General features: G+C 43.8%; 1 protein-coding gene across 1 annotated transcript; it reads left to right on the top strand.

Moving 5' to 3' along the window:
• The first annotated feature begins 1,957 nt into the window (after nucleotides 1-1,957).
• On the top strand, nucleotides 1,958-26,774 carry LOC126082530 (uncharacterized). The gene is made up of 5 exons (XM_049895030.1): nucleotides 1,958-2,018; nucleotides 2,619-2,726; nucleotides 3,875-3,998; nucleotides 7,001-8,921; nucleotides 25,523-26,774. Exons 1-4 carry the CDS (start codon nucleotides 1,958-1,960, stop codon nucleotides 8,916-8,918), a joined length of 2,211 nt encoding a protein of 736 aa, XP_049750987.1. The 3' UTR covers nucleotides 8,919-8,921; nucleotides 25,523-26,774.
• The last annotated feature ends 612 nt before the right edge of the window (nucleotides 26,775-27,386 follow it).

Here is a 27,386-nt window from a genome sequence, read left to right as displayed (position 1 = left end):
GCAGCTCTACTCTGTCCTATAGGGTCATTATGAATCATAATCGATGGCAAGGGAAACAGGACCGGAATAGTCATATACCATTTAAATACAATATTTTACACTGTGTCAGCCCTCTGATAGAGGTTGGTGTTCAATGGTGGCTAAGATAGGCCCTGTCCCCAAAGAACACCCCACTTACTAGAGTTGACAGACACATTAAAAGGTCATTATCAACAATAGGAGGAGCCCTCGTGGCACAGTGGTTAAAGTGCTTGGCTGCTAACCAAAAGGCCACCAGTCAGAACGCGCCAGCTGCTCCATGGGTGAAAGATATGGTAGTTTGCTTCCGTAAGGATTTACAGCCTTGGAAACTGTATAGGACAGTTCCACTTACTCTGTCCTACAGTGTCACAGAGTCACAATCAGCTCAACGGCAGTGTGTTTGGATTTGTTTTGGTATCAGTAACAGGGTAACCATTTGCAGCAAACTCACTTTGGTAGCCAGGCAGGCTTCCTAGATGAGTTGGTACCTGATCTGATTTGACTCTTACATTTCTAAGAATTAGTTATGCTGAAATGGAGAGGGAGGAGGGTACCTGGCAGGGGAAGCGCCTGGATCAAAGGCATGGAATTAGAAAGAGATGTATGGATTGCAGGGGGGCGGAGCATATAGTGGGGAGGGGCATGGTCTGGGAGGTCTTTCTTTTCTGAGTTTATTCCAACTCCCAATTAGGAAGTAGTAGACACCGTGTTTGTTGGGGATTTGGTGGCTGAATCCCTGGGGCAGGCCCTATGCAGAAATGCTGTGCTGAGATACCTAGGGTGACCCTCTGTGGTTAGGGAAGACCACTCTCCACAGGGCCTGAGAGCCTGCACCATTCTCACATTTGAATTTCAGTTTATAAATGCGTAAGGTAACAAATACCACCAACCTTTTGAAAGTTTATTATGAAAACTGTCAGAATTGTGATACATGGAAACATCAAGAGACTATAACCAACATTTATGTGCTCACCACACGAATTCGTATTCTGCCTTTTTTGCTTTCAGGTGTTTTCCTTTCAAGAAATGAAACGTGTATGTTCCTGATCACATGCCCCTTATTTCTCCTCCATGGGTATGGTGTACATCTCTCAAAGTTTTATGACTTTTCCTACATATAATAGCATTATGTCATGTGCTTTAAGTGATACACAGATGGCATCAAACTTAACGCATCATCATTCAGCTTGCTCTTTCCACTAAACATGTTGTCACATGATTATTTATTTTAACTGGTGCAAATATTCTATCACACAATGATAAAAGACTTATTTATTGATTTCACTATTGATGGTATGTAAAATGTTTCCAAATGCCCGTTATGACCACTAATGCTTGCGTGATCTCTTTAGGATGGGGGTGTGGCTCTCTTTGGGGCTCTCACACTTGGCTGCCACTAGAGTTAGCTGGAGAGCTTGAAAATGCCAAAGATTGGCCTGACCCCAGAGACTAGGGGTGTGTCCAGGGCATGGCCAAGTTGGCCAGGCATCTTTGTATACCTTTTGTTGGTCATTGAATTTTCTTCTCCAACAAAGTCCTTGTCCATGTCTTTTGCCCATATTTCTATCTGCTATTTATATTTTTAATATGGGCTGGCAGGAATATTTATTACTTTTGTCTGCTACTTCTTTGTTATAAATGTTGCAGATCTCACTGGCCATAGCTTAGCTTTTAAGCAATTATTATTATATTATTTCTATTTCGACATGCTTTGAATTGATAATGCAGTCATATGATTCCAAAATTACAATAACTTTGGGTCCGCACCTGCCCTCCTCCAGTCATTTTTCCTCCCTCAACAAGCTTTATTTGTATTAACTCATCATTTTACAGCAGGGACACTGGGGCAGGCAGACGTCGTAACCGTCCAGTCCACACAGCAGAATCAGAGCCCCCGCACTGGCCTGTGGCTTGAGAGGCCACACCACACGGGGCCATGCAGGGCTCTGTGATCTCCTGGACTCCCGTCAAAGGAGGGCTCTGTAAACTACCTTCAGGTGACAAAAAATCACTTCCACCTGGATTCTTTCTGGTCTTGACTAAGTTGGAATGGTATAATTTTTTTCTTAGTGTTGAAATTAAGCTAAAAGGTAAAACAAAAGTGACTAATCTCTAAAGAGACAGAGATAGAGAGAAATAAAGCTGCAGTGGCCCAAAGATAGCTCAAAAAAGGAAGTACCTTCACATTGGTGTCCCTAGCTTTCCTCTGGCCTGTTTTCGTATTCAAATATCTAGCTAGACAGAATGGGGAATTCCTGGGTGGTGCAAATCATTAATGCATTAGGCTGTCAACTAAAATGTTGGGGGCTCAAGTCTACCCACAGGTGCATTGGAAGAAAGGCCTGACAATCTATTTACAAAAAATCAGCCATTGACGGCCTGGTGGGGCACAGTTCTTCTCTGATGCCCTTGGGGTCGCCATGAGTTGGAGTTGACTGGATGGCCAGCAGTTAGACAGACTTGAGTGACAGTGACAGCAGATTTCAGGGATACCCGCCTACAGTGGCCAAGTGCTACAGCTTGCTGACTCTCTCACAGCCAACAGTGAAAGGCCTGATTTAAGTCGCTGTGTGGAATGCTCACATTTTTCATTCCAGCATTTACCCTAGGGCTTAAAACACCTCCCCCCAGAAATGAAACGAGAATCACAGCTAAAGGAGGAACACATCCCGAGGATGCGGAAAGGTTTGCCATCCCTGGGGGAGGTAAAGCTGCTTGTTGGCACTTTTCTTCGCCAGGCTCTTCTTTTCTCAGCCCTGGCTGACACAAATGGCTGGTTTGTGGCTGCCTGACAGCCTCATTCCTGTAACCCAACCCTTCAAGAACCAAAGGGTCATTGTAACTCACCAGCTTTCTAGTCTTGGAACTTGTGAGCTAAGATAAAGGGTCTCTCTCCTCTGCCCAAGGCTCAGTGTGGCCCTGCGGGCGCAGGCTTGGGACGTAGCTGTGCTGTAGTCAGCTGCACTGCCCCCTAGGGCCAGGCGGGAGGTGCCACAGGAGAGCAGCAACGCTGCAGCTCACACCCAGCCAGCTGTGAGGGAGATAGGCTGACAGAAAACCACCACGCAGGGAGTCTGTGGGCAGATGCCTGATAAACCTGAGGCCTGCACCCACAGGGACGGATTAACCGATAAGAAGGTATGCACAGCCTTACTTACTCATCTGTGGTGCACAATTTCACCTGTTTTTGACCACATCAAAAAAAGAAAAGGGGTGGCGAAACCCACGTAAAATTGTGCACTACAGATTAGTAACTAAACACAAGTAATCCCGTGCGTACCTTGCTTCCTGTAAGCCCGCGCTTACCTTGCTTGCTGGTTAATTTGCCCCCTGCATCCACGCTTTGGCCTTCCTGATGTCACTGCAGGGCTCACTGTCCTGCATCGCTAGAATGACACAAGTTCTCATTTCCATAATTCTGAGGTAAAGTCACACACCAAGTTCCTGACGTTCAGCGACCTTGCAGGTCTTCAGTTTGGACTATGGACTGTTTCCCACTGAGGGTAAGGAGAAGGGGAGAGAAGACAGGAAAAGTAGATGTCGGCTTTATAAAAGAGACCAAAAAAACCCCACCAGTTCCCAATGAGTCAACTGCAACTCCTGGCAGCCCCATGAATATCAGAGTAGAACTGCTCCACAGAGTTTTCAGTGGCTGGTATTTTGGGAAGTAGATCACTAGGCCTTTCTTCCAAGGCACCTCTGGGTGGACTCAAACCTCCATCCTTTCAGTTAGCCCCTGAGCACTTTAGCTATGTGTACCCTGGAGACTTAAAGCTTTCCAACTTGTCTCCCACGGCTCACCCCTTACTCTCTAAAGCATAAAGGATAAGCGTACATTTGCATTTGTCGTCAGGTCCAGAAAGCTCAGGCTGCCCAGAGGTAAGAAGCGCTGCTGTGAAGGGACCGTATAAATGGCAACTGTTCGCACCTTCTGGGCCAGCGGATTTAGAGTCGGGACTGGATCAGTATGGTCGAACGTGCGCGTTCACCACACGTCACTGATCTGGAAAGTCAGAAATCAGGTCCAGAAAGCCAAGGACCTGACTTTCAGTGTGAATATATTACCGTGGTGGTATTATGTTTAATGTTAATTGATTAAGCTGAAGGCATTCTCCTTGGGTAACATTCTAGATTTAATTTTTTAAAAATAGGCAACAAGAATAGCTATAGTGGGGGGAGGGGGCTGCGGGGGTGGGGAGGGGGCTGCCGGGGGGGAGGGGGCTGCGGGGGTGGGGAGGGGCTGCGGCGGGGGGGAATCCTTAATTACAAACGTAAAGTGCAAAGCTGCTGGATTGAAACATTGACTTCACTTTGGTTTAACAGCTGCTGTTGAGTTGGTTCTGACTCCTCGGGATCCCACGTGCATCTGAGTAGAAATGTGCTCCAGTTTTCAATGGCTGATTTTCAGAAGTAGATCCCCAGACCTTCTGAGGCACCTCTGTGTGGGCTCAAACCTCCAACCTTTCCGTTAGCAGCCGAGCATGTTAGCCGTTTGTACCCACCCCCTCCCCCCTCCCACCAGGGACTACTACTAAGCACTTAACTGTGTTTCCAGCACTGCTTTCGTTGCTAGGGAGTTTACAAAAAGAGGGTGATGTAAGGACCCCGTCTCCACAAATTTCCGAGCGCAAAAGCTTATCATTTCATGTTTGCCACTAATTTCCTACTGAGAACATGAACATTTATTGCTACTGTTTGTAGGGGCTGGTTCCACGGGGGTGTAGGGGTGCTCTGAGGCATGAAAGAGATGTCCCCTGGGTTCTAGGTTACTGGCTGCATCCTGAAAATGCCCATGGTCCTGCCCACTCCATGGGGTGAACGTGACAGCTCATGTTAAGGAAGATAAACAATGCCAATTTATAGATTCACAACACAGAAGACAGGAAAAGTTGTTAGGGAGCTTCCAGACCAATCTCCAGTTTAAAGGTGAGGAAAAGGTCTGAGATGCCCGGGGACTCTTCCAGGCCATCAGCTACATGGAGCAGGGTCCTGGCACCCTGTCCAGTGCTCAAGAGGGTGCTAGAATCCAGAAGACATTGGACCCTTGTGTTCAAGTGTGATCTTTGTTTCCTCTTCCTTTTTTCTCACCTGGCTAAGCTGGCTTGTCCGCTCCTTCACCTGGTGGTCAGGATGACACAGCTGCAGTGAGAGCAACTCAGCCAGTCAGCACTAGCTCCATCCCTGGGATAGTATGAACACTTGATTCTAATCTGCAGGAAATCTATTCTTCCCTGTCGCAGTTCCAACCATCCCATGATTTTAACCTGTTTTCCTAGAAGCGACCCCACTGCAATGAATCTGTTTTCTGTTCCACACGGGCTTTGGGCCAAGTGATGACCAGCGTGGGAATGCTGGGATCCGCCTTGGAGGAGTCTGACGAGATGCTGCAGACTTTGTTGGGATTCTAGTCATACCCTGGAGCCAGGTTTCTCAACCCATGGTTGCCAAACCAACACAGGTGCCCCATGTGTTCTCTGACTCCCTGTCCCCAGATTTCACTGACTATAAAATGCTCATTGTGCTGCTTTGGTGTTTCAGTTGATGTGGTTGTCTGACCTTAGAGTTGAAAGGACTTCAGACACCATCTAGTTCAACATCCCATTAAATAAAAGGATTGAAAACTATCCTGGAGCTCTTACTGTGAGTCAGGCTCTGGGTAAGGTGCCCTTCATAAAGTTTTGATTTTTTCACTCCACTTCTTTGCCTTGGCAGAGATAGGACAGGCAGACACAAGTGTTTGTAGTATTAGAACTTGTCTAGATTCCTTAGGAATATGGACCAGGGTCAGCACAAAGCTAGTTCATATGAGATGAAAGTCAGACACACCTTCATTCTCCAACTTCTTCACCATTTCTGACACTAGTCGTCACCCCACAGCACTGTCTACATCTCTGCGGGGTTTGATAATTCGTTGCAAGGGCCAAACAGAACTCACAGATCATACTCACAGTTATGTATGTGGTCTATGAGGGAAGTAACAGGGGTCAGGATCAACTTGGAAGTAGCAGGAACAACTCAGATCGGGAAGCACACAGACAAGTTTTGGAAGGCTCCCCGAGGTGGAGAGCAAATCCCTCCCTCCTTCAGTGCAGGACAGCTTTCTCGGCTCCTTTTGGTGGTACAAGCAAGCAGGGCCTTCTATTGGATGTGCAAGCCCCCTCTGTGCACAGCCCCTCATGGCCCCGCATGCCCCATCTCGGCTGTGCACGCCCCTTCTCAGCTGCACACACCTCCTTTCAGCCATGCAGGCCTCTCTGCCTTTGGTCTTTCCACAATCGGCCTCTCAGCTGTTAATTAGCCAGCTCACAACCAGTGTAGCAGCTTGCTCAGTTCCCTTAGCTGCTTTCCTAGCTGCAGCTTTCTGCTGTCACTGCCAACTCTGCCACAGGCCCCTTTCTGGGCCTCTCACCTTGACTCTGCCACAGGGCCTCTTCCAGGCCGCTCACTGTCTTCAGTGATGCACCCTTTGACCCCTGTTACAGCTCTTTTAGGAAGTTCCTTGCCTCCTCTCTCTCTGCTTCTGATCTCTTTTCTTGCCCCCGAAAAACCTTTGTGGGGTTGGCTGCTTATACAAGCAAACTCCTTGTCAATTTCAAGACAGGCCTTCCCAGCAGGACCACAAACTAACTGATCCTTTCAGTGGACTGAAAGTTATTCAATTTGCATAGTAAATTGACCAATCCCTACAAAGTGCATAAAATGGACCAATCACAGGGCAGACTGCAGCCCAGGGCTAGATAAAAAGTATCAAGTCATCGAGTTGTTTACAGCTTACCCAGGATATATCAATCGACCTGGAGAAAAGTATATCTTTGGGGTAGAAAACAACCTGGGAGCCACCCCTGCCTCCTGCCCTGCACTGCTTCCTTAAAGAACTTGGGCAAATGTAACTCTTCAGGGCTTACGGGGAAATTTTCTCAAGCTGTTTTTCAAAAAAGCCAAGGCAAAAGGCCGCGTAAAGGAGCTCATTTCACCACAGCGAGGGCAGCCATTCTTCCTTCAGCCGGCCATCGACCTTCACAGGACACTCCTGCTGGGGGCTGGTCTCCCCGCTCGGCCATCTGCCGTCACAGGACACTCCTGCTGGGGACTGGTCTCCCCGCTCGGCCATCGGCCGTCACAGGACACTCCTGCTGGGGGCTGGTCTCCCCGCTCGGCCATCGGCCGTCACAGGACACTCCTGCTGGGGGCTGGTCTCCCCGCTCGGCCATCGGCCGTCACAGGACACTCCTGCTGGGGGCTGGTCTCCCCGCCCGGCCATCGACCGTCACAGGACACTCCTGCTGGGGGCTGGTCTCCCCGCCCGGCCATCGGCCGTCACAGGACACTCCTGCTGGGGGCTGGTCTCCCCGCCCGGCCATCGACCGTCACAGGACACTCCTGCTGGGGGCTGGTCTCCCCGCTCGGCCATCGGCCGTCACAGGACACTCCTGCTGGGGGCTGGTCTCCCCGCTCGGCCATCGACCGTCACAGGACACTCCTGCTGGGGGCTGGTCTCCCCGCTCGGCCATCGACCGTCACAGGACACTCCTGCTGGGGGCTGGTCTCGCCGCTCGGCCATCGACCGTCACAGGACACTCCTGCTGGGGGCTGGTCTCCCCGCCGGGCCATCTGCCGTCACAGGACACTCCTGCTGGGGGCTGGTCTCCCCGCTCGGCCATCGACCGTCACAGGACACTCCTGCTGGGGGCTGGTCTCCCCGCTCGGCCATCGGCCGTCACAGGACACTCCTGCTGGGGGCTGGTCTCCCCGCTCGGCCATCGGCCGTCACAGGACACTCCTGCTGGGGGCTGGTCTCCCCGCTCGGCCATCGGCCGTCACAGGACACTCCTGCTGGGGGCTGGTCTCCCCGCTCGGCCATCGGCCGTCACAGGACACTCCTGCTGGGGGCTGGTCTCCCCGCTCGGCCATCGACCGTCACAGGACACTCCTGCTGGGGGCTGGTCTCCCCGCTCGGCCATCGGCCGTCACAGGACACTCCTGCTGGGGGCTGGTCTCCCCGCTCGGCCATCGGCCGTCACAGGACACTCCTGCTGGGGGCTGGTCTCCCCGCTCGGCCATCGGCCGTCACAGGACACTCCTGCTGGGGGCTGGTCTCCCCGCTCGGCCATCGGCCGTCACAGGACACTCCTGCTGGGGGCTGGTCTCCCCGCTCGGCCATCGGCCGTCACAGGACACTCCTGCTGGGGGCTGGTCTCCCCGCTCGGCCATCGGCCGTCACAGGACACTCCTGCTGGGGGCTGGTCTCCCCGCTCGGCCATCGACCGTCACAGGACACTCCTGCTGGGGGCTGGTCTCCCCGCTCGGCCATCGACCGTCACAGGACACTCCTGCTGGGGGCTGGTCTCCCCGCTCGGCCATCGACCGTCACAGGACACTCCTGCTGGGGGCTGGTCTCCCCGCTCGGCCATCGGCCGTCACAGGACACTCCTGCTGGGGGCTGGTCTCCCCGCTCGGCCATCTGCCGTCACAGGACACTCCTGCTGGGGGCTGGTCTTCCCGCTCGGCCATCGACCGTCACAGGACACTCCTGCTGGGGGCTGGTCTCCCCGCTCGGCCATCGGCCGTCACAGGACACTCCTGCTGGGGGCTGGTCTCCCCGCTCGGCCATCAGCCGTCACAGGACACTCCTGCTGGGGGCTGGTCTCCCCGCTCGGCCATCGACCGTCACAGGACACTCCTGCTGGGGGCTGGTCTCCCCGCTCGGCCATCGGCCGTCACAGGACACTCCTGCTGGGGGCTGGTCTCCCCGCTCGGCCATCGGCCGTCACAGGACACTCCTGCTGGGGGCTGGTCTCCCCGCTGACCTGGGGCCAACGCCAGAGAAGCTGAGGATTACATTCTTATTGACAGACAGGATGATGGCTTTACCAGGGTCTCCCAGCAGAAGGGCATGATGGGTGCGTATTCCTAGGTACCCTCCTCACTCCCTGGATAACACCCATTCTGTCTGGGGCTTGCTGATAAAGAACCTACTTGGTGTCCTCCAGGGCCCCCCCCCCAATTCACACTTAACTCCTGATCACTCCATAGATAAACACAGCAATACACACACACCACCACTACACACACAACACACACGCATACACTCCTTTATTAATCCCTGATTAGGTTTTATCTGTGGCAAGAAGCTGGGGAGTGTGTGTGGCCTAATAATTGAAATGTTGTTAGGTGCTATCAAGTTGAGTTCAGCTCACAGCACCCCATGTGACAGAGTAGAACTGCCCCACAGGGTTTTTTCTAAACTGTAATATTTACCAAAGCAGACCACCAGCTCTTTCGCCTGCAGAGCTACTGGGTGAATTCCAACCACCAGCCTTTTGGTTAGCTGCCAAGAGCTTAACTGTTGTACCACCGGGGCTCTTTAATTGAAATATTTCACACTAAAAGAGCTTAACCATCCTAGGAACGTCTTCATATTAGTGAGGTAATTAACTCAAAGGGGTATTTATTTGGCAAAAATTTAGAGCATACTCATTTTAAACTAGTTTTCTGACTTTTTTTTTTTTTTTTTACAAAGTTTTACTAAACTGAAGTGTCATACACACACGTGGTTGAAATCCAAAGCACACAGAAGGAGATGGAGTAAAGCATAAGAGTCTCTCAGGAATTTTCTACCACCTCACTTCTCCATCCATTCAAAAGTGAGCCACTACTCAGCAGGCTCGCATGTAAACTTCCAGAGGAAATTATATATATCCTTGTGCGTAAATGCTTCCGAAGTCTTGACACATCAAGTCATTTCACACCATCAGCTTGTTGCTTGTTTCACTTAATAACACACCCTTGAGCTCCATCTACATTCACACACCAATTAACCAAAGTGCTCCATGGTCCACTGATAAACAACTGAAGTGTTATATTAAAAATGTGCATACTATTATCTCCAAGTAACATACCATAACATTGAACTTTTCCTGATTGATCAGTTTACTTAGGTTCTTTCCCTTCTTTGACTTGCTTTTGCTATTACAAACAGTGCTGAAAAGACCATCATATACAATCTAGTTTGGCAAATCTTTGTGAGCATCCCTAACAGGAAAATTGCTGGGTCAAAGGATATTTCCTTCAAATCTTTGTGAGCATCCCTAACAGGAAAATTGCTGGGTCAAAGGATATTTCCTTCAAAAATATTCATAGGTATTGCCAAATCACTCTCCAAAGAGGTATTCCCACAAACAGGTCATGAGTCCGCCTAACTCCCTACAGTCTTCCCCACCCAATGGGGATTATTCAGCTTTTAAAAAATTTTTTTATTATGCTTTAAGTGAAAGTTTACAAATCAGATCAGTCTCTCAAACAAAAACTTATATACACCTTGTTTTTTTTTTTTTTAAATACTCCCAGTTGCTCTCTTCCTAATGAGACAGCCTGCTCCCTCCCTCCACTCTCTTTTTTGTGTCCATTTCACAAGCTTCTAACCCCCTCTACCCTCTGATCTCCCCTCCAGGAAGGAGATGCCGACATAGTGTCAAGTGTCCACCTAATCCAAGAAGCTCACTCCTCACCAGCATCCTTCTCCAACCCATTGTCCAGTCCAATCCCTGTCTGAAGAGTTGGCTTTGGGAATGGCTCCTGTCTTGGACAAACAGAAGGTCTGGGGGCCATGACCACCAGGGTCCTTCGAGTCTCAGTCAGACCATTAAGTCTAGTCTTTTTATGAGAATTTGGGGTCTGCATCCTACTGCTCTCCTGCTCTCTCAGGGGTTCTCTATGTGTTCCCTGTCAGGGATGTCACCGGTTGTAGCCAGGCACCATCTAGTTCTTCTGGTCGCAGGATAATGTACTCTCTGGATTATGTGGCCCTTTCTGTCTCTTGGGCTCGTAATTACCTTGTGTCCTTGGTGTTCTTCATTCTCCTTTGATCCAGGTGGGTTGAGCCCAATTGATGCATTTTAGATGGCTGCTTGTTAGTCTTTAAGACCCCAGACGCCACCCTCCAAAGTGGGATGCAGAATGTTTTCTTAATAGATTTTATTACGCCAATTGACTTAGATGTCCCCCGAAACCATGGTCCCCAAACCCCAGCTACACTTGCCTTTGAAGCATTCAGTTTATTCAGGAAACTTCTTTGCTTTTAGTTTAGTGCAGTTGTGCTGACCTTGCCTGTATTGCGTGTTGTCTTTGCCATCACCTAAAGTAGTTCTAACTATCTAATTAGTGAAGACCGTTCCCATCCTCCCTCCCTCCCCCCTCTCATAACCATCAAAGAATATTTTCTTCTCTGTTTAAACTATTTCTCGAATTCTTATAATACTGGTCTTATACAATATTTGTCCTTTTGCAACCGACTAATTTCACTTAGCATAATGCCTTCCAGATTCCTCCATGTTATGAAATATTTCACAGATGCATTGCGGTTCTTTATCGATGTGTAGTATTCCATTGTGTGACTATAGCATAATTTATTTAACCATTCATCCGTCATTGGGCACCTTGGTTGCTTCCATCTTTTTGCTACTGTAAACAGTGCTGCAATAAACATGGGTGTGAATATATCTGTTCATGTAAAGGCTCTTATTTCTCTAGGATATATTCCAAGGAGTGGGATTGCTGGTTCCTATGGTAGTTCTATTTCTAGCTTTTTAAGGAAGCGCCAAATCGATTTCCAAAGTGGTTGTACCATTTTACATTCCCACCAGCAGTGTAGAAATGCTCCAGTCTCTCCACAGCCTCTCCAACATTTATTGTTTTGTGTCTTTTGGATTAATGCCAGCCTTGTTGGAGTGAGATGGAATCTCATTGTAGTTTTGATTGGCATTTCTCTAATGGCTAATGATCGTGAACATTTCCTCATGTATCCGTTAACTACCTGAATGTCTTCTTGGTGAAGTGTCTATTCATATCTTTTGCCCATTTTGTAATTGGGTTATTTGTCTTTTTGCAGTATCATGTAGATTTTAGAGATCAGGTGCTGATCAGAAACGTAATAGCTAAAAACTTTTTCCCAGTCTGTAGGAAATCTTTTTAGTCTTTTGGTGAAGTCTTTGGACGATCATAGGTGTTTGATTTTTAGGAGCTCCGAGTTATATAGTTTTCCTTTTGCATTGTTAGTGATGTTTTGTATACTGTTTATGCCATGTATTAGGGCTCCTAACGTTGTCCCTATTTTTTCTTCCATGATCTTTATCATTGTAGATTTTATATTTAGGTCTTTGATCTATCTTGAGTTGGTTTTTGTGCATAGAGTGAGGTATGGGTCTTGTTTCATTTTTTTGCAGATGGATATCCAGTTATGCCAGCACCATTTGTTAAAAAGACTGTCTTTTCCCCATTTAACTGTTTTGGGGCCTTTGTCAAATATCAACTGCTCCTATGTGAATGGATTTATGTCTGGATTCTCAATTCTGTTCCTTTGGCCTGTATATCTATTGTTGTACCAGTAGCAGGCTGTTTTGACTACTGTGGCGGTATAATAGGTTCTAAAGTCAGGTAGAGTAAGGCCTCCCACTTTGTTCTTTTTCAGTAATGCTTTACTTATCTGGGGGCTCTTTCCATTCCATTTGAAGTTGGTGATTTGTTTCTCCATCTCATTAAAAAATGTTGTTGGAATTTGGATCAGCATTGCATTAAACGTATAGATTGCTTTTGGTAGAATAGACATTTTTATAATGTTAAGTCTTCCTATCCATGAGCAAGGTATGTTTTTCCACTTATGTGCATCTCTTTTGGTTTCTTACAGAAGTGTTTTGTAGTTTCCTTTGAATAGGTCTTTTACATCTCTAGTAAGATTTATTCCTAAGTATTTTATCTTCTTGGAGGCTACTGTAAATGGTGTTGATTTGGTGATTTCCTCTTCAATGTTCTTTTTGTTGGTGTAGAGGAATCCAACTGATTTTTGTATATTTATCTTATATCCTGATCCTCCGCTGAAATTTTCTGTTAGTTTCAGCAGTTTTCTTGAGGATTCCTTAGGGTTTTCTGTGTATAACATCATGTCGTCTGCAAATAGAGATACTTTTACTTCTTCCTTGCCAATCTGGATGCCCTTTATTTCTTTATCTAGCCTAATTGCTCTGGCTAGGACCTCCAGCACAATGTTCAGTAAGAGCGGTGGTAAAAGGCATCCTTGTCTGGTTCCCCATCTCAAGGGGAATGCTTTCAAGCTCTCTCCATTTAGGATGATGTGGGCTATTGGCTTTTTATATATGCCCTTTATTATGTTGAGGAATTTTCCTTATATTCTTATTTCACTGAGAGTTTTTATCCTGAATGGGTGTTGAACTTTGTCAAATGCCTTTTCTGCATCAATTGATAAAATCATGTGATTCTTGTCTTTTGTTTTATTTATGTGATGGATTACTTTAATTGTTTTTCTAATGTTGAACCATCCCCGCATACCTGGTATGAATCCCACTTGGTCATGGTGAATTATTTTTTTGATACGCCATTGAATTCTATTGGCTAGAATTTTGTTGAGTATTTTTGCATCTAAGTTCATGAGGGATATAGGTCAGTAATTTTCTTTTTTTGTGGTGTCTTTACCTGGTTTTGGTATCAGGGATCTGCTGGCTTCACAGAATGAGTTTGGGAGTATTCCGTTCTTTTCTATGCTCTGAAATACCTTTAGTAATAGTGGTGTTAACTCTTCTCTGAAAGTTTGGTAGAACACTGTGGTGAAGCCATCCAGGCCAGGGCTTTTTTTTTGTTGGGAGTTTTTTGACTACCTTTTCAATCTCTTCTTTTGTTATGGGTCTATGTAGTTTTTCTACCTCTGTTTGTGTTAGTTTAGGTAGACAGTGTGTTTCTAGGAATTCATCCATTTCTTCTAGGTTTTCAAATCTGTTGGAGTACAATATTTCATAGTAATCTGATATGATTCTTTTAATTTCAGTTGAGTCTGTTGTAATATCGCCCATCTCATTTCTTATTGGGGTTATTCGCTTCCTGTCCTGTTTTTCTTTTGTCAGTTTGGCCAATGTTTTATGAATTTTGTTGATTTTTTCAAAGAACCAGCTTTTGGCCTTGTTAATCCTTTCAATTGTTTTTCTGTTTTCTATTTCATTTAGTTCAGCTCTAATTTTTATTATTTGTTTTCTTCTGGTGCCTGAGGGTTTCTTTTGTTGCTTTCTTTCTATTTGTTCAAGTTGTAGGGATAATTCTTTGATTTTGGCCCTTTCTTCTTTTTGGATGTGTGCATTTATTGATATAAATTGGCCTCTGAGCACCGCTTTTGCTGTGTCCCAAAGGTTCTGATAGGAATTGTTTTCATTCTCATTGGATTCTGTGAATTTATTTATTCCGTCCTTAATGTCTTCTATAATCCAATCTTTTTTGAGCAGGGTATTGTTCAGTTTCCAAGTGTTTGATTTCTTTTCCCTGCTTTTCCTGTTATTGATTTCCACTTTTATGGCCTTATGGTCAGAGAAAATGCTTTGTAATATTCCAATATTTTGGATTCTGCCAAGGCTTGCTTTATGACGTAATATGTGGTGCATTCTAGAGAATGTTCCATGTGCACTAGAAAAGAAAGTTTACTCAGCTGCTGTTGGGTGGAGTGTTCTGTACATGTCTACGAGGTCAAGTTGTTTGATTGTGGCATTTAGATCTTCTGTGTCTTTATTGAGCTTCTTTCTGGATGTTCTGTCCTTCACCGAAAGTGGCGTGTTGAAGTCTCCTACTATTAGTGTAGAGCTGTCTATCTCACTTTTCAATGCTGATAGAGTTCTTCTTATGTATCTTGTAGCCCTATTGTTGGGTGCATAAATATTTAATATGGTTATATCTTCTTGGTATATTGTCTCTTTAATCATTATATAGTGTCCTTCCTTATCCTTTATGATGGATTTAGCTATAAAGTCTATTTTGTCAGAAATGAATGTTGTCGTTCCTGCTCTTTTTTGATTGTTGTTTGCTTGATATTTTTTTCCATCCTTTGAGTTTTAGTTTGTTTGTATCTCTAAGTCTAAGGTGTGTTTCTTGTAGGCAGCATATAGACGGATCTTGTTTTTTAATCCAGTCTGCCACTCTCTGTCCCTTATTGGTACATTTAGTCCATTTACATTCAGCATAATTATGGATAGGTATGAATGTAGTGCTATCATTTTGATGTCTTGTTTTGTGTGTTGTTGACAGTTTCTTTTTCCCACTTAATATTATGTGCTGAGTACATTATCTTTATACATTGTCCTTTCCTCATATTTGTCGTTGTTGATTTTGTTTCTGCTGAGTCTCTATTTTTTTCTTATATTTTATTTTGGTGTGTAGGATAGTTTGTCTCCTTTGTGGTTACCTTATTATTTAGCCCTATTTTTCTAATTTTAAACCTAACTTTTATTTCTCTGCCTTGCCTTATCTTCCTCCTCATATGCAAGATCTATGACTACATTTCTTAGTCCCTCTTTATTGTTTTAATGTTGTCTTCTTTTACGTAATAACATTGCTGTTACCCTCTTTTGAGCTTTTCTTTAATCTTGATTTTCCTGTCTGGGTTGACTTCTAATTGCTGTGCCCAGTGTTCTAGTCTTGGTTTGATACCTGATACCATTGATTTTCTAACCAAAGAGCTCCCTTTAGTGTTTCTTGTAGTTTTGGTTTGCTTTTTACAAATTCCCTAAACTTCTGTTTATCTGGAAATGTCCTAATTTAACCTTCATATTTGAGAGACAGTTTTGCTGGATATATGATTCTTGGCTGGGAATTTTTTTTCCTTCAATTTTTTATATAAGTCATCCCATTGCCTTCTTGCCTGTATGGTTTCTGCCGAGTAGTCCAAGCTTATTCTCATTGGCTCTCCTTTGTAGGTGACTTTTTGTTTATCCCTAGGTGCTCTTAAAATTCTCTCTTTATCTTTGGTTTTGGCAAGTTTGATTACAATATGTCTTGGTGACTTTCTTTTAATATCTACCTTATTTGGAGTTCGATGAGCATCTTGGCTAGATATTCTCTCATCTTTCACGATACCGGGAAGTTTTCTACCAGCAAATCTTCCACAATTGTCTCTGTATTTTCTGTTATCCCTCCCTGTTCTGGTACTCCAATCATTCATAGGTTATTTCTCTTGATAGAATCCCACATGATTCTTAAGGTGTCTTCATTTTTTTAAATTATTTTATCTGATTTGTCTTGAAATATATTAGTGTCAAGTGCTTTATCTTCAAGCTCAAAAATTTTGCCCTCTACTTGCTCAATTCTGCTTCTCAAATGACTTTCTATTGAGTTGTCTACTTCTGTAATTTTATTGTTAATCTTCTGAATTTCTGATTGCTGTCTATGGATTTTTCCAGCTTATTAAATTTCTCATTATGTTCCTGAATAATCTTTTTAAATTCTTTAATTGCTTTATGTGTGTGTTCCTTGGCTCGTTCTGGGTATTGCCACATTTCCTTCCTGATGTTTTGAAGGGTTGTGTATATTAATCTTTTTTATTCTGCCTCTGGTAATTCCAGGAAGGCAATTTCATGTAGAATATCCTTCATTCTTTGTTTTGTGAGCTTGTTGTGGTGATCAGGTTCTGTTTCTTTATGTGACTTGATATCGACTATTGTCTCCGAGCCATCTCTAAGTTATTGTATTAGTTTATTTTATGTTTGCTTACTGTGTCATAGCTTCTTGCTTTGTTTTCTTTTGATATGCCCAGATGGGTTGCTTGAGTGAGCTATCTTGATTATTTTCACCTTTGGAGCTCTGACGTTCTGTCCCCAGATGGCTAGAGCTGTTTTCAGGTGTATCAGTCTAGGAGTCCATTCAGTTTTCTTGTATGAATTCAGCTCAGGTGTCCAGGTAGCTGATCATTCAAGTGTGTGGTACAGGCTCTGTCCTACAGTCTTACAGGAGCTGGGGTGATTGGTGTTGGTGCCAGTATCTGGTTGCAGCAGGGGGTCACACTCTGAACAAGGCAGGAGGCTCAGAATCATCCCCCAAGTGTCTCTGAGGAAAGCATGTCCCTGTTCCTTAGAGCATACAGGTGGGTGGGTTCTGCAGACAGAGCATGGGCATCCAATATTTTTGGTTGTAAGGACTGGGAGGTACCAATTACCCTTGGACCCCTGTCGCGGGTGGCTGGGTGACCTGAGTGGAGCTACCAGTCCTTAGGCCCCTGTTGTGAGTAGGTGAGGACCCTGTTTAGGGAAAGCAATGTCAAACATCAAACACCCACCTCTCTGCTGCAAAGCTGAAATGGTTGGAGCCTGCCAACAAGGGCCTATTCTCCTGAAACAGGCTCACACAGGTCCATGCAGAGGGGTAATGTACTCAAAGTCCACCGACCATTTATGCCTGGGCAGGAGCCACTTCTCTCCGGAGTTCCCCCAGTTAGTGGAGCTGGAAAATTATCTTTTCCCCCAATTGCAAATTTGTGCATTCTCCAAGGCCAGGAGGATGGCTCTAGGTGCTCAACAGGGCCTATCTCAGGCCCAGGCAATCAGCCGCTGAAGCCACCTTGGGAGGTGGGGGTGCAGTATAAGGAAGTACTTACCTTTGCCAAGAGTGCCATTCTTCTCTGGTTCTGGAGGTATGGGTAGGCTGTGTGGCCAGCTGCTTCTCCATGAGGAAACTGTGGCTGAACACTAGTACCAGCCCGCCACCCGCTCCTGGAAAGGGTGCCTGAGGGCTCCCCACGATTCAGGTCTGGTAACTCCTCTCAGCTTCTGAACAGTCTCTTCCTCCCCCTGCCCCTCAGTTCATTTTCTAAGCTTGCCTTTGATGTTCCAGGCTCCTTGCTTGTCGTAAATATACTTGTTTTACTTGTTTTTTCAGGTCTTTGTTGTAAAGAGGGCTCACCAGAAGCACCTCTTCCGCCATCTTGGGTCCATCCTCAACTTTTTAACAGGACCCATTTGATAGGTAAAACATGGTATTTTGTTGTTAAGATATGCTTGCCTTGAATTATGAATGAGGTTTAGTACCTTTTATGTGTTTATCAGCCAAGTTTCCATTTGTTTTGTGAACTGCCTTTGACCAATTTTTTATTTGGTTGCTCATTTTTGTCTTAGGGATTTTTATAAACACTTTGGGGAAAAAAGTTAGCCATTTATCAAATGTGTCAAATGATTTTTATCCTAAGACCACCATTGTTAAAAGGTGTGTTGTTTCACTGCACAGAATTTTTTTAAAAAACTTTTACATGTTTTAATTTATTGACCTTTTCCATAATATCTTTTGTGTAAGAGTGCCGCTTTTATTACTGGGAGAACTTCATAGGCTCCTGTACTTTGTCCAGGCAATCTCCCTCCAATCTCAGACAACCATCTTGTAGTTAACACCTAGGTACCCTACTTTTTCTTTGACTAATTTTTGGAGGTAGATCCCCAGGCCTTTCTTACTAGTCTGTCTTAGTCTGAAAGCTCTGCTGAAGCCTATTCACCATTGGAAACCCTGCTGGTATTTGAAATACCAGTGGCATAGCTTTCAGCATCACAGCAACATGCAAGCCACCACAGTACAAAAAACTGGCAGATGTATGGTGGAAATTCTGTGGATCACAACAGAATATTGTCTTATAAGATGGTGCAGGACTGGGCAATATTTCATGCTGTAGTACATGGGGTCACCATGAGTTGGAGCCAAATTAATGGACACTAACAGCAACACCACCCTACTTTTTAATGGTTACTGACTGCTGATCTAAAGTAAGACATCCTAAAAATAGTGAGACAAACAATGGCTTTAACATCTCAAAAGAGAAAAGGTTCTATCTGGTTGTTGGCTACATTCTAGAAGACAGGGAATTTTATTTTTCTATTTTCTCTGATTCCACATGCATACATAGGAAATCTTAATGAAAATTAACGACTGATTGGGTATGGCCCCTAGCCCTCAGTCATTTCAGAATTCAAAACTTTCTAGCAGAGATACTTAGTAAAAATTATCATCTTTTGAAAAATAGTGAGAGAAAGTAAATAGCTCTATGGTCATGTTCAGAATTAAAAGGAGCACCTGATTATCTCATTGGCGTCCTGGAGTGGTGGAAATGGTTAATGCACTGGGCTGCTAATAGAAAGGTTGGAGGTCTGAGTCCACGCAGAAGCACCTGGAAAGAGAGGCTTGGCAATCTCCTTCCAAAAACTCAGCCATTGAAGACCCGACAGAGTACAATTCTGCTCTGACACACATCAGTCACCATGAGTCATCATCTACTTGATAGCAGTTGGTTGGTTGGTTGGCAACTTCACTGCATTTCAGAAATGACCTTTGTCACCCCTTCCTGGGACACAGAGTTAAGTGGGCTGTGTTCCAGTTCAGGTCAATTCCTCGGGCCTTGGTTACTTTTTCAGCAAAAGTAGTGAATAGGAGCAGCAGTCTCTACAGTTCCAAAATTCTGTGTTGAAGCAACAAGCAGAGAGCCAAGAAATCACGCTGGCCACCAGTTTCTTCCCGTTCCGCTTTCTACCAGTGCTTTCACGTTTTCGACCGTGACAGGCAAGAGGTTCCTGATGGCCAGAGCTATCAGCAGTAAATGGACTTCTGTGGCTCTCCCAGTTAAATCAATCTACCAGATTAAGCACCTGGTGATGTAATTTGCACTCATCTCAACCCATAAACCAAGAGAAAGCTGCCACAGCACACACACTTGGACTTCACAGCATGGAGAAATTCAAACAGGACACCTGGGAGGACTAGATTATCAGGTCTCTGAGAGAGGTTCCATCAAAAATAGTTTTGTTTTTAATTTGACCTTGATGATAGTCATTTTTTCTTGCATGGAGGATAAATTGGATTTATCTTCAAAGTTAGCCAACATGGCAAGTGAATGCTAGCAAAAAGCCAAGTGTAAAGAAAGCAAATCCTTTTACCCAAACAGAAGAGGGAAGAGAGAGTGTTTGAGTCTGGGCCAGTTCATTCATGTCAGGCTGAGACCACTCATGACACAAGGTACTTAGAAGCAGGATTCTTTTTGTTTTATTGAGATGAAATTCACATTACATACAATTAAGCATTTTAAAGAGTATAATTCAAAGGCATTAGTGCCTTCACAATGTTATGCAACCAATACTTTCTCTAGTTTCGAAATTTTTTCTTCAACCCAGAAAAATACCTCACACCGTTAAGCAATCACCCCCCTTTTCACCTCACCCCATCCACTGGTAATCACTAATCTGCTTTTTGTCTCTATGGATTTGCCAGTTCCAGATATTTAATATAGAAAGAATTGTACAAGCTGTGGTCTTTTGTGTCTGGTTTATTTCACTTAGTATAATGTTTTCTAGGTTCATCCATGTTGTAGTATATATCAGTACTTTGTTCCTTTTATGTCTAAATAATATCCCATTTATGGATGTACCACATTTGTTTATCCATTTATCTCTTGTTGGACATTTAGGTTGTTTCCACCTTTTGGCTATTGATCAAACATGCTGCCATAAACATGTGTGTATAAGTTTCTGTGTGGACTTATGTTTGCATTTCTCCTGGATATATGAAATTCTGTGGTTAACCTTTTGAGAATCTACCCAGCCATTTTCCACAACAACTACACCATTTTATAATCCCAGCTGCAATGTACAAGGACTCCTATTTCTCCACCTCTTGGCCAATGCATTATTTTGCTTGTTTCTTTTTTAATTAGCCATCCTAGCCTTGCATTTCTTTAAAGACCAAAGTGGTGGATCATCTTTTCATGTGTTTTTTGGCCATATCTTTTTGGAGAAACATCTATTCAGTTCCTTTGCCACTTTTTAATTCAGTTATTTATCTTTTTATTATTGAGTTGAAGAGTTCTTTATATATTCTAGATATGTTACTTATTTCATATAGGACTTGCACAAATTTTCTTCCAGTGATAGTAGGATTCTTGATAGTATAGAAAAATCAAAGCAATGTGGCCACAGTACTTACAAAGACCACTTTGGAAAATAGTTTGGCAGTTCCTCAAAATGTTAAGCATAGAGCTGTCATATTACCCAGCAATTCTACTTCTGGGTACATACCCAAGAGAAATGAAAACATATGTCCCCACAAAAACCTGTAAATGAATGTTCATAGTAGCATTATTTATAGTAGCCAAAAAGTGGAAACAACCAAGAAGTCTCAACTGAAGAATGGATAAACAAAATATAGTATATTCATACTATAAATAACAGAATATTAGGCAATAAAAGGAAATTCCATGTGCCTAGGAAGATCAGTTAATATGACTATTATTCAAGTTTATGTACCAACCGCTAATGCCAAAGATGAAAGTATTGAAGATTTTTACCAATTTCTGCAGTCTGAAATTGATCAAACGTGCAGTCAAGATGCATGGATGATTACTGGTGATTGGAATGCGAAAGTTGAAACAAAGAAGGATCAGTAGTTGGAAAATACAGCCTGGGTGACAGAAACGCTGAAAATTGCAGAATAGAACTTTTCATGACCAGCAACTTATTCATTGCAAATACCTTTTTTCGACAACATAAATGGTAACTGTATAAGTGGACCTCACTGGATGGAATTCATAGGAATCAAATCGACTACATCTATGGAAAAAGACAATGGAAAAGCTCAGTATCATCAGTCAGAACAAGGCCGGGGCCAACTGCAAAACAGACTATCAATTGCTAATATGCAAGTTCAAGTTGAAGCTAAAGAAAATTAAAACAAGTCTACAAGAACCAAAATAAGACTTTGAGTATATCCCATCTGAATTTGGAAACCATCTCAAGAATAGGTTTGATGCATTGAACACTAATGACTGAAGACCAGAGAAGTCGTGGGATGACATCAAGGACATCATACAGGAAGAAAGCAATAGGTCATTAAAAAGACAGGAAAGAAAAACCAAAATGGATGTCAGTAGAGACTCTGAAACTTGCTCTTGAATGTAGAGTAGCTAAAGCGAATGGATGAAATGATGTAAAAGAGCTGAACAGATTTCAAAGGGTAACTTGAGAAGACAAAGTAAACATTATAACATGTGCAAAGACCTGCAGTTAGAAAACCAAAAGGGAAGAACACACTGGGCATTTCTTCAGCTGAAAGAACTGAAGAAAACGTTCAGTCCTTGAGTTGCAATTTTGAAGCATTCTATGAGGAAAATATTGAATGATGCAGAAAGCATCAAAAGAAGATGGAAGGAATATACAGAGTCACTGTACCAAAAAGAATTGGGCAATGTTCTGCCATTTCAGGAGGTAGCAAATGATCAAGAACAGTTGGTATTGAAGGAAAAAGTCGAACTGCACTGAAAGCATTGGCAAAAAACAAGGCTCCAGGAACTGATGGACTACCAATTGAGATGTTTCAACAAAGGGATGCAATGCTGGACGTACTCACTCAGCTCTGTCAAGAAGTTTGGAAGACAGCTACCTGGCCAGTTGACTGGAAGAGATTCACATTTGTGCCCATTCTGAAGAAAGATGATCCAATAGAATGCAGAAATTACCAAACGATATCATTAATATCACAGGCAAGTAAAATTTTGCTGAAGATAATTAAAATATGGTTGCAGCAGTACCTCAACAAGGAAATACCAGAAAGTCAAGCTGGTTTCAGAAGAGGACGTGGGACCAGGAATATCACTGCTGATGTCAGATGTATCTTGGCTGAAAGTAGAGAATACCAGAAAGCTGTTTACCTGTGTTTTATTGACTGTGCAAAAGCATTCAACTGTGTGGATCATAACAAGTTATGGATAACATCACAAAAAATGAGAATTCCAGAACACTCAATTGTGCTCATGAGGAACCTGTATATAGACCAAAAGGCAGTCATTTGAACAGAACAAGGGGATACTGTGTGGTTTAAAATCAGGAAAGGTGTATATCAGGATTGTACCCTCTCACTGTACTTAATCTCTATGCCCTGCTGGAATGTATGCTTGAATGGATTAGGCAGAAAATAGAAGTACATAAATACAACTTGTGAGACATGCTATGAAAGAAATAAACTAGGTCAGCGATACAGACAAATGGAAGGGCCAACCAAGGGTTGTTAAGTGTGACTTGCTTTGCCTAGAAGTTGACATTTAAGCTGATACTGCTAGGATAAGGACTTAGCCATGTGCAATGTGTGGTTGTGGTGGTGGTTGTAGGGAGTGGTAGCCTTCTTATTAGTGAAAATCCCTTGCTGTGGGGAAGAGTTTGGTGTTCAGAGGGAAGTGAGGAGATGCTTGTATGGCCAGTGCATAATGAACAGAAGGGAGAGTGGCATGAGATGAGAATGGAGAGAGACAGATGACTCAAACTATGTAGGACCTCATTGCTGAGGTGTGAATTTGGATTTTGTTCTACATACAAAGGGAAACCTCTGAGGGGTCTTAAGGGAGGGTGTAACATGGCTGTGTTGTTGTTGTTGTTGTTAGGTGCCATCAAGTTGGTTCCGACACACAGTGACCCTATGAACCACAGAACGAAACACTGCCCAGTTCTGCGCCATCCTTATAATCCTTGTTATGCTTGAGCTCGTTGTTGCAGCCACTGTGTCAATCCACCTCTTTGAGGGTCTTCCTTTTTTCCACTGACCCTGTACTTTCCCAAGCATGGTGTCCTTCTCCAGGGACTGATCCCCCCTGACAACATGTCCAAAATATGTAAGACACAGCCTCGCCATCCTTGCTTCTAAGGAGCATTCTGGTTGTATTTCTTCCAAGACAGATTTGTTCATTCTTTTGCCAGTCCATGGTATATTCAATATTCTTGACCAACACCATAATTCAAAGGCGTCAATTCTTCTTCGGCCTTCTTTATTCATTGTCCAGCTTTCACATGCATATGCTGCGATTGAAAATACCATGGCTTGGGTCAGGTGCACCTTAGTTTTCAAGGTGACATCTTTGCTTTTCAAGACTTTAAAGAGGTCCTTTGCAGCAGATTTGCCCAATGCAATGTGTCTTTTGATTTCTTGACTGCTGCTTCCATCGCTGTTGATTGTGGATCCAAGTAAAATGAAATCCTTGACAATTTCAATTTTTTCTCCATTTCTCATGATGTTCAATATTCTTTACCAACACCGCAATTCAAAGGCTGTAGCTATAGTCAAAAAATTGTAATCTGGCTGCTGGGAGAATGACAGCTTGAAAGGGAACAAGAATGGAAGAAGGAAGGCCGTTAATGTGGCTACTACAAGAGTCCAGACATGAGACAGTGGAGCTTGACCTGGAGTAGTAGCCATGGAACTGGGGAAAAGTGAATGAATTTGACATATATTTTGGATTTGAAGACCCGTAGAACTTGCCAGTGGATTGAATGTAGGAGGTGAGGCAGAGAGGAGAAATGACAATAATGCCTCTCTTTTCAGTTTCTTTTGATCTTGAATGCTTTGTCAGCAATCCCTGATCTACTTGTCCTTAGTAGACCCAGCATATACATTTAGCAGTGCATTTTTTATGGAATTGAGCCCGTCCTCCTGCTGCTACTTTCAACAGCTGTGGGATACAGGCTTTATTGCCTGTGGTTTTCACTAAGCCACTCCCTTGTTTAAGCAGCTGTTAGTGGCAACTCTGCTTGACCATCAAACAGCTGATCGAATGTCAACATGAGCCAAGAAGTATGGGGGCATTTTATTTGGAGTTTTACCACCATATTTTTAAGTCTCATCGTAAAGGATTTATCTGTATGGACTAATTTTTTTTTCTTTAAATGTTTCAAGAAAGCAGACACACAAAGAGTGAGAAGATAAAAATAAGAGAAGTGGTAGAAAACTTCTAGTCTTTACTAAGCCTCCATTATCTCTTTCTGAGCCATAATTCCTTATCTTTAAAATGAGAAGTTTCTTCTTTCTTTTTTTTTTTTTTAATTGTGCTTTAGATGAAGATTTACAGAGAAAATTAGTTTCTCGTTAAACAAATAATACACATACTGTTTTGCGATGTTGGTTTCCAAACCCTCGACTTGTCAACACTCTCCCATTCTAGACTCTGGGTTCTGCATTTCCATTCATCCAGCTTTCCTGTCCCCTGCCTGCCTTCTCCTCCTTGCCCCTAGGTCGGTGTGCCCATTTAGTCTCATATATATGGTTGAGCTACATGTATTATTGTTTGTTTTATGTGCCTGTCTTTGCCTGAAGGGTGAACCTCAAGAGTGACTTTAGTACTGAGCTAAAATGGTGTCTGGGGGCCATACCCCCATGGTTTCTCCAGTCTCCAACAGGCCAGTAAGTCTGGTCTTTTTTCATGAGTTAGAATTTTGTTCTACATTTTTCTTCAGCTGTATGTGGGACCCTCTATTGTGATCCCTGTCAGAGCAGTCAGTGGTGGTAACTGGGCACCACCTAGTTGTGCTAGACTCAGTCTGGCGGAGGCTGTGGTAGCTGTGGTCCATTAGTCCTTTGGTCTAATCTTTCCCTTGTGTCTTTGGTTTTCTTCATTCTCTCTTGTTTCAGATGGGGTGAGGCCACTGTACTATCTTAGATGGCCACTCAAAAGCTTTTTGAGTTAGTTTTTGTGCATGGTGTTTTTAGGTATGGATCTTGTTTCATTTTTTTTTTTTTTTTACAGATGGACATCCAGCTATGCCAGCATCGTTTGTTAAAGAGACTGTCTTTTCTCCATTTAAAGGTCTTTGGCCCTTTGTCAAAGATCAACTAGTCATAGATGAATGAATTAACATCTCACAGATTTTCTTAAAATTATTCTATCTTTCAGGGTAGGACCACCCCTAGACTTGGACAAGAGGGACCCTTTCCCTGGGCCCCATGCCGTGCAGTGTCCTTGGAGCCAAGGTAACAAGCCTACCATGAGCCATTTTCTAGACTATCCTTCCTATTCAAACAGCCTTCTTCTTACATCCAAGACCTGCTTAGGCCTCTTTCCTGAATTATCCTCCTGAGGATGGACCTCACTGCCATAGTCTCCAGTCCAGTGCCTGAGAGATGATCAAGGAGTGCTGGTGAGGGATAGACAGTTCCCAAGACACAATTCAAACTGAAGTTGGTCCTTCTTTCAGCTGTTCTGTTTAGCCTTGATATCACCATTTCTTCCTATCTCCTGTTTTGTGGTTACAATAATAAAATGACTCCATGGGAGTAGACATGCATTCGTCTCGATAAAAAGACAGAATAAACCATTGGGACAAGGATGATGGATCCCAAAGACACACTTTCAAGTCAAAAATCTCTGTTCACCAAGCAAGAGGATGAATGTTTTCAGGTAAAGCAGCAAATAGCGTGAGAGCTAATGGTGTGTCTCCATGATGAAGCTCCCACATTCACTCTGCCTACCATACGTCACCTGCTTGTGCTTGGCGTAGGAAGAAACTCCACACCTTCCTAGAGAGGGCTTTCAGCCACCAGGAGCCTGCTCATCTCCTGGTGATGGGGTGGTGGGAGGAAATGCCTTGCATGGCCTCCAGATACAAAGATAACAATTACAGTTGTTATTTCTTATGTGAGTAGATGAAAGGATGGCTTACTTCCCAGGGATAGCACCATTTTGATTCTGTCTGGAAATTTTCAAAGGTAGGTGAGATGCCAGAAAATTAATGCAAAGAGCATATATTGCTCTTATGAATTAAATTGTGTCCCCCACCAAAGAAAAAAGTGTTGGAATCCTAACCCCTATACCTGTGTATGTAATACCATTTGGAAATAGGGTTTTCTTTATTATGTTCACTAGATCACACCCGAGTAGGGTGGGTTCAAAATCTATTCACCTGAGTTATAACAAGAGCAGAATGGACACAGAGACACACGGGGGAGGAGAAAGACAGACTACAGAGAGAGATGTATCTGTAAGGATTGCCAGCAGCTACTAGAAGCTGGAATAGACGAAGAAGGCCCTCCTCCTTGTAGTCATGTCATGAATTTGGATTTCTAGGCTCCAGAATTGTGAGCAAATAAATTTCTGTTCTTGAAAACGGTCCCCCACTTGTGGTATTTCTGTTACAGTAGCACTAGGTAACTAAGACAATTGGCCAAAGGAATTTGATCAGATACAAACACCTGAGTTTTTCCTTTCTGTGTGTGGGAAAAGATTGCAGCTTTTCCTTTCTCCTCTTCTCTCCTGGGAGAGCAACCAAGCCTTCCTGACTGGTTCCCACCACTTCCTGGCACTCACAGGGAGCCTATGCCTCTGAGGGTGCCCTGCCACCTCCTCCCTCCCCCTCAGTGACACAGAGAGTGAGCCCCTATTTCTCTCTGCGCTGCATCCCTAGTAGCTGAGTTAGCTTCACCTCTAAAACTTCACTTGGGGAAAATCATTCTCTTTAATGTTTTTATTCTCCCTTTTTCCGCTTTGAAATCTCACCCAAATGTTTCGGCAAAACTTCTTCTCTTTTGCTTTCTCTACTCTATTTGCAAATCAAATATTCCTATCATGGTTTTAAGTTGGTGAGAGCTGTATGCCTCTTCAAGCAATGTTAGGGATGGAAAGTGTCTTCTTTTATATATTTGGTACACAATGTATCATGCTCCTATGTCCACAACCGGCTTTGTGCTGGTTAACTGACAACTCCATTTAGAGGAGAACAGAGAGTCCTAGAGATATTTTAGGTGAGTGGTTCAGGCAGTTC

This window comes from Elephas maximus, chromosome 9 (genome assembly GCF_024166365.1).
Source record: "Elephas maximus indicus isolate mEleMax1 chromosome 9, mEleMax1 primary haplotype, whole genome shotgun sequence".
In the NCBI taxonomy this organism is placed as follows: domain Eukaryota; kingdom Metazoa; phylum Chordata; class Mammalia; order Proboscidea; family Elephantidae; genus Elephas; species Elephas maximus.
The sequence above is the reverse complement of the archived record's forward strand: the minus strand, read 5'-3'. Positions and strand labels throughout refer to the sequence as shown.